General features: G+C 39.7%; 1 protein-coding gene across 3 annotated transcripts in view; it reads right to left on the bottom strand.

The window, feature by feature from the left end:
* Positions 1 to 13342, bottom strand: part of LOC124067770 (storkhead-box protein 2-like) — an 83899-nt gene that overhangs the window by 24409 nt on the left and 46148 nt on the right. Inside the window, exons 2-3 of one of the 3 annotated variants that reach the window (XM_046405366.1) lie at positions 9278 to 9430; positions 1577 to 1702 (exon numbers count right to left, since the gene is read on the bottom strand). The exons of 1 other annotated variant lie outside the window; for it this stretch is intronic. In XM_046405366.1, the coding sequence (XP_046261322.1) occupies positions 1577 to 1702; positions 9278 to 9430 (279 nt within the window). The remainder of the gene's footprint in view (positions 1 to 1576; positions 1703 to 9277; positions 9431 to 13342) is intronic. One more of the 3 variants, XM_046405367.1, reaches the window with a different exon arrangement.

Below are 13342 nucleotides of genomic sequence, written 5' to 3'. Positions count from 1 at the left end.
AAAGACAAGGATAAGCAAGTTCGGTGTGGAAGAACTTGACTGGCCTGCACAGAGTCCTGACCTCAACCTGACAGAACACCTTTGGGATGAATTAGAGCAAAGACTGCGAGCCAGGCCTTCTCATCCAACGTCAGTGTCTGACCTCACAAATGCGCTTCTGGAAGAATGGTCAAAAGTTCCTATAAACACACTCCTAAACCTTGTGGAAAGCCTTTCCAGAAGAGCTGAAGTTTTAATAGCTGCAAAGGGTGGGCCGATGTCATATTAAACCCTATGGATTAAGAATGGGATGTCACTTAAGTTCATATGCGTGTCAAGGCAGATGAGCAAATACTTTTGGCAATATAGTGTATGTCACAGGAACAAACTGCAGAAGCTAGGTAATCCAGATTGTTCATGGGTTGTTGTTGTTGTTGTCTGTTTGTTTGTTTCCTTGTTTTTTTTTTGTGTAATGAGCAAGTAATGTAATGTTGTGTTAAAAAGTGTTAAGAAAAATTAAAAGCAATCTCAACCGGTTGGAGTCGGTACAAGGCAACAGCTGCTGCACACCCTGACAGCACAGCAGTGTGGATTGTTTTAGCTTGCAGCTTTAATAATTGATATTGATAGACCTTCATTTGAGTGACAAAAATGCATTTTGCTGTGGCCGCCATCCACAGTAATACATTCATCGCTATACACTATGCTGCAGTTTCTAAAATTTAGGGCTCACCAAGTTTCAAGTCAAGTTTTTAAGCTGCTGAGTCTCAAGCAACACAAGGCTCAGAGTAAACAAGTCCAAGTCAAGATGCTAGTTTTCATTTTCACAACTCACTTCTGACATGATTCCAAGTCTTTAGTCTGCAGTCCGCTGTGGTGCGATTATTTTGGTCAATATTGAAATCAACATTATTTAACATGATTACTTACTGACTGGAAAGTTGCATTTCTTGAACTTAAAAAATATCTTTTAACCCTGAATTTCCTTGAACTTTTTGAATTCCCCTTAAATAAATAATAAAATAAAATATATAATAAATAAAATAAATACTCTAAAATACATATTCAAATGTACAAATAATATAAAATAATAAACACAAATAAAAATCTTTTGAAAACAGGTAATAAATAAGATAGAAATAATGAATAAAAACAAAAATAAATTTTGTTTTTACATGGCAGGCAGAGCAACTCTCGTGAAATGGAAAGAGATGGAAAAGGATAACAGTTGTCCAAAATATTCACCAACTTTTGAAGCCTTCATTCTCAACTGTGGTTATGGGGCACATATCTTTGGCTAAAAAGTATGCAACAGCATGTGTAACGAACTGGATGGATAAGGAGTTGCACTGTAGAGTGTGTCTTTAATGGATGACTGTGTTGCAGTGGTGTTGTGGGAATTGTGATTTGTTCCTTCTGTCTCTTTGTTAGTTCGTCATAGGTCACTCTGTGTTTAAACTTCAGGTGGTTAAAAAGATTTGTGGTGTTACCTAGTGGTGCAGACACCTCTATGTAGCAATCTTGCACACAGCATGTTTTTGATCTGGATCAGATTCCTTGAATCCAAAGTGTTCCCAGACAATGGAATTGGTTGTACCTTTTTCTGCTGACCAAACGCTGCTGCTTCTCTTCTTCCAACAGCTACATTTGCGCTGATTTTTTAAATACCACCAACACAACACACATGACTTCGCTGACAGTATAGGTGGAGTGAGTGAAGGCTCTGGGAGGGGCAAAAGTGCACATGCATGTGTAATTCAGAACAAGATGAACATACTTGCAAAAAGCATTGTGATAAAATAACTGTTTTTTAATTTTTTTTTCAGTTACACTGTTTTTGTTTAATTAATTTGATTAATTGCACAACCCTACTAAGACCTGATCACTGTCAGTCAAATCAGTAGAGGAAAATGAGTTAATTAAAAAAATCAGATGTAACTGTTCTAAATGGGAAAAATTACCCTCAAAATAAGTCTCATGAGATGACTCAGCCACAGATCAACACAGTAATATAAACTCACTAACTGTATAATATCTGAAGAGACAATTGTGTGTGTTTGCCTATCATTACATCATGCAAGCTGCAGTTGCTTTGTGAAATGACGCAAGCTCTCTAAAGAGGGAAACCCAGAGCTGACTGACACGCACACACACACTCAAGCAGACTAAATCTTTGTACGTGTGTACACAATGACTCGGCCTTAACACCATATGTATAATTTTTCTTGTGCTAGTGATTAAACATTAGCTAATTAAATGACGGGGAATTCATTAGCAACCATTTTGTTTAGTGGTGTCTCACATACAAATAGCGTAAAATAAAATGATGATACTTGAGTTTAATAACCAATTCGTGCTTCTTGTGTCAGATTTCACAGGTAGCAACATTTAACTGACTAGTCAGTTAATCAAGTACATCCTTGAAGTAGACAGACTCTTCTCATAGGATGCAAGATTGAAGGGAAGCTTTCAACTCAGCTCTGTTTTTTATTTATCTGATAGCAGTTTTTGTAGTGGTAATATAGGTCAGAAATAGATGTCAATAACATCATTACTGAAAGCATTGTCTTGTATTTCTTTTCTCTGCTTAGCTCAATTATATGGAGCAAATGATTCTGATTTACATGAAAAGTTTATGATTAATTATGATCACAGATCAATTGTCTAAAATTATTTATTATTTTATCCAATATGCCACTCTTTCATAATTAAAACAACTGGATACTGGAAACTCAGAATCATAACTAACAAGATTGCCCAAATTTGTTCAACGTGAAATGTGCCATGAGAGGGAGCAACACCTTGGTTCATGTGTATACAAATATTAAGCAAGCCTACAGATCTGTACCCGTCCCCCATCCATGTTGGACCATCTCTCCCTACTCCTCATCCCGGCATACACACCACTCAGGAAAAGGACAAATGCCACCATCAGAACCCTGTCTGATGAAGCCCTGGCCCAGGTGCAGGACTGCTTTGACCTCACAGAATGGAGTGTTTTGAGCATGACGACCTACAGACTCACACAGATGCAGTGTTAAGCTACATCATGCACTGCATGGACACCATCACCATGGAAAAGCGGGTCCCTGTCTAACCACAAACCCTGGATGATGGGCAAGGTTCAGTCACTACGAAATTCTGCATACAAATCTGGGGACCAGGTCATGTACAGCAGAGCAAGGGCTAAACTGAAAAAGGGTATCAGAGAGGCAAAACTGGCCTATGCAAATAAGCTGTCAGACCACCTCTCAGACAACAACCCTAGGTACGGGAGGGTATGAAACACATCACCAACTACAAAGACAGCAGGACAAGTACTGGAAATATAGACTTCTCACTAGCAGAAGAGCTAAACCACTTCTTTGTCCGCTTTGAGAAACTGGCAAACACCCCAACATCTGGCATCACCCGGCATCTGGACTCCCCGGGAACCTACGTTAGGATCTTGTTTGTGGACTTCAGCTCTGCCTCAAATACGATCCGCCCAGCTCTCCTCCAGGACAAGTTGTCCCTGCTGAACGTGCCTGACCCCATCTGCTGGTGGATCACTGACTTCCTGACAGACAGGAAACAGCATGTGATGCTGGGGAAGAATGTCTCGGACACCCGCACCATCAGCACCGGTACCCTCCAGGGCTGTGTACTTTCCCCTCTGCTCTTCTCCCTCTACACCAACTGCTGCACCTCCGGCCACCAGTCTGTCAAGTTGATTAAGTTTGCAGACGACACCACCCTCATCGGTCCCCAGCTCCATTGCTCCCCCTCACCCTGACAGACACACCCATCTCCATGGTGGACTCCTTCCGCTTCCTGGGTACCACCATCACCCGGGACCTAAAGTGGGAGCTGACCATCAGCTCCCTCATCAAAAAGGCCCAGCAGAGGATGTTCTTCCTGCGGCAGCTGAGGAAACTCAACATACCTGTCAAGATGATGGTTCAGTTCTACATGGCCATCACTGAGTCCATCCTCACCTCCTCCATGATGGAGGAGGTGCTGAGATGGTGATCGGCTACAGCCTTCCATCTCTCCGAGACCTGTACATCTCCAGGACTCTGAGGCGTGCAGGTCGGATCACAGCTGACCCTTCTCACCCTTGACACAGACTCTCTGAAAAACTTCCTTCAGGCAGGAGGTTACGGTCCATTCGGACCAAAACCTCACGCCACATGAACAGCTTCTTCCCCTCTGCTGTTGGACTGTTGAACACCAACTGACTAACATGCACTTTAGTTACTTCAGTACAGGCACTGATTTCTGCTCATGTAATTATCCACTTGCTGTTCATTTGCACTGTTTACCTCACCTACTTGCACTATACTTCCACCCTGTACTACCTCACTTTTGGACTACCTCCACAACCATATTTATTTTACTTATTTTATTTTGTTTTACCTTATTCTATTCTATTTTATACTACCACTATATGTTACTCGTTACGTTCTATGTATGCACCAATCACCAAGACAAATTCCTAATGTGAAACCTCTTCACTTACAATGGCAATAAAGACAATTCTGATTCTGATTCTGAACAACACACACCCCCTTGTCCATAGCCTCTTCTGATCCCACAAACACTCACCCTCCAAGAACACCAGGTTTGCAGTGTGTTCAGGGCAGTGAATCAGAGGAAAGCTGCTAGCCCCAACAGAATACCTGGGAGTCTACTCAAGGCCTGCCCTGACCAGCTGTCTAGCTGTGTTCACCAGGCTATTCAACTTCTTGCTGCCACAAGCCACCGCCCCCACTGCCTGAAACAAAAGTCCCCATCCTCAAGTCCACCACCATCAGCAGCCTCAACGACTACAGACTCATCGCCCTAACACCCGTGATAGCAAAATGTTTCAAGAGGCTGGTCCTAAAGCACATCAAGGACCGCCTCCCCCCTAGTTTCGACCCCACCAGTTTGACTACAAGGCAAATAGGTCCACTGAGAACGCCATCTCCACTGCCCTCCACTCTGCCCCCTCAGTAAGGATGCTTTTCATCGACTTCAGCTCGGTCTTTAACACAATCATCCCGGATATCCTCATAGCCAAGCTGGCTGACTTGAACTCCCACACTCACATGCGTCTGGATAAAAAACTTCCTCACAGATCGTCCACAGTCTGTCAAGATTGGAAACAGGAGATCATCCACCCTGGCACTCAGCACTGGCTCTCCACATGGCTGTGTGCTGAGCCCTCACCTGTACACCATCTACCATTGGATTAGCCAGGCTCCTGGTCTTTTGTGTTTGGTCAGTGAATGTGTGATACACCAGCTTACCCTTGATATAAGACCACGTTATTTAGTCCGCATTGTTATCGCCGGCTTGTGCTAAACTGTAGACACCCCTCTGTCTGGTTGGAGCTCTGGCTTATACCACAGACCTAACTAACTACTGGCAATGGTAGCATACCTGGTGTTTATATTGTAAATACACATTATTACTGAATTATTTGAAATAGTTAGCAGGCTAAAGGTTACTTTTAAATCAATAACCCTAATTAATATAATTTAGTTGACTCCATGTGTGGACTCCTGGCTGTTAGCATACATAGCATACCTGGGACAACGACAGATGAACTGTGAACTAGACTGTCAAAAACTGCATTTCTCCACCTGTACATGACACTTTTGCTAGATGTTCAGACAGACTGCTTGTGCTTCTGCCCTTGAAGGCAAAAGACTGCATTGTTGGTATCGACTGGTTGTCCATTTAGTTGCATGCTCCTGTAATAAACAAATGTGTTAAGTTGGTGAGATAAAATGTGCAAGGTAATGGTTTTGTAACAATAATAATTAGGAAATCATTTCTCTAAATTTCTCCAGTATCGAAAGATGAACCAATAATATTGAAGTTTATTGATACTACTGTCGTATACTGATTTAGCCAAGGGTTCTGATTAAGACTGGATGTCAGTATTTATACTTCAGTACTCGCACTGGTCAATAATTGAAAATGTATCAAAATAAAAGGAAGTCATTTTTAATGTCTGTCTTATTTTGAAGTGAAATATTTTTTCAGTACCAATACAACAGTGTTTCAATGCCAGTTTTTCCTTAGTCTGTTCCATTTTTTTTCAGTGATAAATTTTAATGTCAATATTCTAGCCCCATAGAAGCTGGCATAAAATGACCAAAGTGAAGACTGCAACAACCTCAGCACGATCAACACCAAAGATACGTGGCAAGCGATTCAGAACATCACCGATACAACCTCATGATGTCTGTGGCCAAGTTGCTAAATAAGCTTAACATTCCATGCTCATTCTGATATTCTCAACAAAGATTTAGCTGTCAAATCTACCTCCAGAGGACTAGCCACTGTCAGTATTCACAGTGGATGTAAGAAAATGCTGATGGGAGTGAATATGAGTAGACCTGCTGGGTCTGACAAAATCCCTGGTGGTGTACTAAAAGCATGTAACAAACCAGCTACCTCACTGCCACAGGAGAGTGTTCCCACCTGCCTCAAGACAGCTACCATCATTCCTGTACCTAAAAAGTCAGCAGTGTCCATTCTAAATGACTATCGCCCTGTGGCACTTTGTGCACTAGTGCTTTGTGAAACTGCTTCTAAAGTACATCAACAACGTCACAGCTTGCCTGGACCCTCACCAGTGTGCAGCTACAACAGAACTGCAGAATATGTGACCTTGACGTCTCTCCACACACCATGAAAATAACAATTCCTGACAGAATGTTGTCGATGATTTCATCTCAGCATTCAACACAATCTCACCCATGAAACTGATACAAACTTAGTACTCTGGGCTTGAGTACTACTCTGCAACTAGATACTGGTGTCACAAACAAACTGTTCAAATGGGCAGATACACTTCCTCCACTCTTGAAAATCAAAGCCCCCAAAAGCAGGGTGCTCAGCTCTCTCTTATTCACACTAAACACCCATGACTGCAGCATTCAAATGGGAAACACTATTACTATTATTATTGTTATTCATTCATGTTATATCATTATTATTATTATACTAGTACTGGTGTTAAAATAACTAATTATTGTATGGCAGCAGTAACTGAATGTGCTCCAGGTGGTCATAAATGGGTGGTTGATATATAAGCTGGAAAAAAGTTTTTAAAGAAATTTCAAATATTATCCCGGAAAATTATTTTTTTGTGTTGTTATGACTCTTAACTTTCCAAATATATAAGAGTTTGAGTTGAAATATGCATTTTTTTTTCAGCAATTTGCTCTGTCAGTGCCTTAAATTGTCATATGGTGTGACATGAAAGCTATTTCATATAAAGTGAGGTGAGGTATTTATTTTTTCTAACTCACATCATCAAACATTTTAATCATGACTGCTTTGATATTTAATATTTCCTTGTGAAAATTTTGTATATTTCGGTTTATTTTTCAAAATCATCATGCAACAGAAAACATTGCTCCTCAATCTTTTTAAACTATTTTAGATAAATTCTCTTAAACCTTGTAACAAAAGTAAGAAATTGCTTGAGACTCTTGCTGATACTAATTTCCTTGTGTTCTATTGATATTTTCATGAATTAACAACTAACAAAGACTCTTTTTGTCACAATTGTGAACGTCGCACCAAATGACATGAGTGTCACGCCATATGATAAATTGCACCACACCACAATATGTCAATGCAAAAAGTGTCTTATATGTATTTAACTCACAAACAAAACAGTTAAGGAAACGGGTTACACATGAATTTTAAATATAGCATAATAACAGCATTCACATAACCTTAATGGTTCAATATAAACTCCTCTTAACATTGTGTATTCAGTACTAGTTATTAAGGCATTAAGGTATATTATTATTAAGGCATCCAGGTCACTGAAGGGCTTAATTTTTCCTTTTTGTGTCTTCTCTTCATACCTGTTAAAGGAAAATATATAATGGCTAAGTTTTAAAATATTTAATTTCAGATTCACTATCATAGTCATAGTAAGCAGTAGTAATAGTTTTCAAAATATTACTATGCTGGTTGTAGCCTAGACTTTCAACCTCCTATAGCTGTATAGTGTCTGTCCTATGTGAACTGGCATGATCTATTTACTTTTCCCTCCTTTCCCTGAGGACTTCCTCTCTCCTTACATGGTCTGCATTCAGTCTTTCCTTGTACTTGTGTGTACCCTCCTTGATGGACATATCTGCCTCACTCTGACAACAAATGCAGGAAAAATATCTTTTAATATTATTGGAAACTGTAAAATATGGTAGCATGAAATCTAAAATTGGAAAGTGGATTATTTATCATATAGATATTTTTTCGATCAAACATTTTAAATACATAAATATTCATGTAAAATAAAGTGAATGTCACATATTGTGACAGATGTGTCATATGGTGTGACTTGGAAAAAACAGTCATATGATGAGTTAAGCTAATTTATTGGCAAACTAAAAACAGCTAACCAATAGTTACCATGTAATTAGCCACATGGCAGCAATGCTTTTTGAGAATTAATAAGTAAAATCTGTGAGAAATATTCATTTTTATGCAAATAATGTCACACCATAAGACACAAAACATTGACTACTACTGGTGATGTCAGGTTCATAGCTGAAAATCAAAAAAGCACAACTCAACTCATGACTTTGCAACTCTGACTCTGACTTTGCTGAGATGATATTGTAACTTACTTGTTGGGTGTGGTCCTCTTCATTATTAAGATGTCCAAATTATTGCCCGTTCAAAATATAGATTATAGTGTCACACCATATGACGACCATTTTGCGAACAAAATGTATTTGGAATATGCTCTTATTTGTGAGGGCACTCATATGCACTGTATGACATTTTTCATGTTTGGATCAAAACTCTAAGTTGAAATCTTAATATACCCACAACACCTTTGGTAGTATTGTACTATATCTTGTCAGAGGAAAAGCATTTAAATATAGATTCTTAAACAATAGAAATTTTTACTAGTATGTGACACATGGACAGTCAGAATTGTGTTATTCATCAACCACCCAAATACAACCACATGGTTAGTCCATTATATTTGCTGCAGCGACCAGAGTAATGCAAAGAAGTGTATAAGGTACCATATTTCTCTCTGAAATTTAGTCAAGTATAGTCTCACAAAATAAAAGTGTAATGCAACAGGAATTACACAACAAGGAACAGGATTGTACAGCACTTAATAAAATGTACTGTGAGCCCTGAATATATTAAGATATAAAAGGCTGATAATAAATGACCATTTCACTAAATTTGATTATGTTTATCTAAAGAATTCCAGTTTTTATTTGAACCCATAACTGTGCAGCAGCAGACAGAGGCTGATGGGTGGTGTTGGCTGTTGAGTTACCTGGAAAACATGTCTGCAGGTGTTCAGTTAGGGCCTCCTGAGTGACAGGTTTATGGGCAGAGTTCATAGCAGAAATAGCCAAAAGCAATACTTCTCCCAAAGGGATGAACTGCGACTGGCTGATGGGGGACATACTGATAGGCGACACATCACCTGTGAAAAGACAGAAATCAGTCACTTTGAGTGATACTGTATTAACACCTGCAAATTTTCTATAGATAGATAGATAGATAGGTCCTTATGCTAGACATTGTAGCCCAAATTGGTGTTGTGTGAATCGTTATTGCTCCTGATGAGCAGGTGAAGCAGACACACTCTCCACACCGAAGAGTAGGCTGATACCTCTAGGGCTGCTTAGGCTAGACCTAACTGTAAGCTACATTTTAAAAAAAGCTTATAAGCTTGAAAAAAGCTAATATCAAAAATCGCTTAGTGAGAACAGGCATACACATTTGCTTCAAGCACAGAAGAAAGATAAGATATGGTTAAAAGCTCTGAAAAAACTGCAGACTGACACTAGAGTTAAGATTATTTGGTCAAACCCTTCATCATATACTGTATGATTATTGTTAACGATTACCTGATTACATTTTTGATTATGGCTTTAAATTTGTTATCATTTTTTACATGATAACAAATGATCTATTATCTCATTAAAAGCACATCTGAGTGTGCCACTTTGTGGGAGAAAAAAAAAGGTGTTAAGTCAAGGCGAATGCTTCATGCAGCGATGAATAGCTTTCCATTCCTGGCATTAGAGGGGCAGTCGTGGATCAGCGGTTAGGGTGTCGGACCCGTAACCGGTGGATCGCTGGTTCGATTCCCCGTCCCGGTGTCCATGGCTGAGGTACCCTTGAGCAAGGTACCTAACCCCCACTGCTCCCCGGCCCCGCACGCAGTCGCCCACTGCCCCGTGTGTGCACGTCACTTGGGTGGGTTAAATGCAGAGCACAAATTTCGTTGGAGTGAGTTCCCTCCAATGACAAAATATGTCACTTTAAAAAATTATCACCATCACTTGGACTTTAAAACTGTGCAAAACAAAAACATCTATGTCCAGAATATGTGTGGAATTTTTTGTGGCTGAATTCACTTTTTAGAATAAGACACAATATTTTAAGTGTTTTGAATCAATCTTTTAGTATTATGCTACTTATTATAAAAATGGCTATGTAATTTGCATTCTGTAACTGACTGCATATAATCTGACCCAGTCCTGTCTACAGTCTTTTCATGGTATCTCATGAGTTTGGTTCACATGTCAAGGGCTACTGAAGTGCTAAAAGATTTAGTAGTCTTTAGAAGCACAGCTGCAGAGGCTCTGCTGGCAACACTGACCACCACGCTCCACCTCCATTCACTGACAGCTGCAGTCATCAACACACACACACACACACACACACACACACGAATTGAGGGGGTTGCTGCAAACACTATGAACTTCTTTAACACCATGAATACTTTCCAGGACCAGCTGTCTGGAAATGTGTTCTATTATCCTAATATTTAAAAGAAACCACATGTCCCCCAAAAACAGTTACACTCAGCAAAACCTTGAACGTCTGTCACAAACAACAATGTCCTGTCATGTTTTCTCTGCCTCTGCCTACTACAGTCTTTAAGAAGAATCAACTTTATTGGCAGTATATATATTTTTACATACACATACTGAATTTGACTACTGCATTTATCCCATCCTTAGTTGAACACACACATGCAACACCCGGCAAATTACATGTCAAATTACAGTCAGAAGTATTACTATTTGTGTCGCTGTTGCTGCTACTAATTCTTCTACAATTGCTGTTGAAATCATTGATACTACCATTGCTAATAAGGCTACCATGCTATTACAAATACATCTAGGCAGTCGTGGGGGGCAGTCGTGGATCAGCGGTTAGGGTGTCGGACCCGTAACCGGTGGGTCGCTGGTTCGATTCCCCGTACCGGTGTCCATGGCTGAGGTACCCTTGAGCAAGGTACCTAACCCCCACTGCTCCCCGGCCCCGCACGCAGTCGCCCACTGCCCCGGGTTTGCTGTGTGTGTGCACGTCACTTGGGTGGGTTAAATGCAGAGCACAAATTTCGTTGGAGTGAGTTCCCTCCAATGACAAAATATGTCACTTTCATCTTTCATTTTTTCTTTCATCTATGGTGCTGTATTGACACCACTATTACTAGTACTGTTAGTACTACTTCAGCTATTATTATTAGTGTAACTACCAGTGATGTATCAAGTGACTACTGATATCACCACTTTGCTACATACATTTATTCTACTACTTGACTATTCCCGTCTACTAATCCCAATACTCTGAATGTATGTATACAAATGTATGTATACAGTTTTTTTGCTATGGGTGGTAATACCGGTCTGTCTATCAGTCCACCAGTTCAGTTTAGACTGTAATTTTAAGTACTATGAGATGAACTGTCATGATGTCAGATAAAAGTATTTATGTGCCCCTCATAAGTAATTTTAATGATCTGAAGATCCTTTAACTGCCATCTAACTTAAAATTGTAATTTGTTTTGCACTTCAGTTTATGACCACATATCTAAATACTTGAATACCAATACACTAATAACTATGCTGTGCATGAGTAATATTAAATCTCCTTAAAAACAGCATGTTAATGCTGATGTGAGAATTTATACTGAATCCTAACAATGTTTTTTTTTTTTTTTTAATTTTTAATTTAAGTTATTTTATTAATCCCAAGATGGGAAATTACTTCTCTGCATTTAACCCACTGATTGAAACACACACATGCAACATGCAACATGCAGTGAAACACACAGCAGCAGTGGGCAGCATCAAGCGCCCGGGGAGCATATTGGGGGTTAAGTGCCTTGCTCAAGGGCACACCAGTCGGCTAATGGGGGGTGGGGACATTATCACTCCACCACACTCAAATTTGCCCATCCGGTGGGGGAATCAAACCAGCAACCTTCCGATCACAAGCCGCTTCTCCAACCTCTAGGTCACGGCTGTCCCCCCCATGTCATTTAGCTAAAAGCATTGCTATGCCTGATTACAATACTAGAGAGCTCTTGACTGATGACTTGTTGAAACCTACCAAGACTGTACAAGCCACACATTAAAAGCTGTTCTTCTAATTTGCAGAGCACACTTTTTTTATTCATTGACAATCAGGAAGGATCATAAAGGATTCAAGAATTCAAGGAACTTTATTGTCATACCAGCTCACATTCACATGTTTATGATACCAAATTAGGACTCAGGTCCCGGGAGCAATAAGTAGAATATATAAATATAAAAATACAAGATAAAAAGACGAATAAAATATAAATATAAGCTAAATAAAAATAGAATATAAAAAAATAAAAAAATAAACATTTAAATAAAGAAGCCGGTTTTAGCATCATAAATATGCATGTGCAAGTGTGTGCAAGTATGAGGTAGTCCAGGAAAGTAGTCCTTAATTATTATTGCACTTGTAGGATAAAGTGTTTGTAGTGCAGGTCTGTGTTGTAACTTTATAATTCCGTAAATACATCAGGCATCTACTGGTCTAGGCAGGGTTAGGGATAAACCTAAATACTGGCTTAAATCTAAATCTAAATATATAATATATATAAACATAAAATATGTGCAAAAGAATTTTAAGTTTGAGGAATAGTGTGCCTTGTGCTTTGCATTATAATTGGCAATAATTATATATAAACAACAATGCTGGTGTTAATACTGAATTTCCCTCGGGATCAATAAAGTATCTATCTATCTATCAATCATCACACCATCCATCCATCCATTTTCTATACCGCTTATCCGTCAGGGTCGCGGGGGAGCTGGAGCCTATCCCAGCTGACTACGGGCGAGAGGCGGGGTTCACCCTGGACTGGTCGCCAGTCAATCGCAGGGCCAACACACAAAGACAGACAACCACACACTCTCACACTCACACCTAGGGGCAATTTAGAGTAGCCAATTAACCTAATGTGCATGTTTTTGGTATTGTGGGAGGAAGCCAGAGTACCCGGAGAAAACCCACGCAGGCACAGGGAGAACATGCAAACTCCACATAGAAGGGCCCAGACCGG

The sequence above is a fragment of the Scatophagus argus genome, chromosome 12 (genome assembly GCF_020382885.2).
Source record: "Scatophagus argus isolate fScaArg1 chromosome 12, fScaArg1.pri, whole genome shotgun sequence".
Taxonomy (NCBI): Eukaryota; Metazoa; Chordata; class Actinopteri; family Scatophagidae; genus Scatophagus; species Scatophagus argus.
This window is presented reverse-complemented; position numbering and strand designations above follow the sequence as displayed.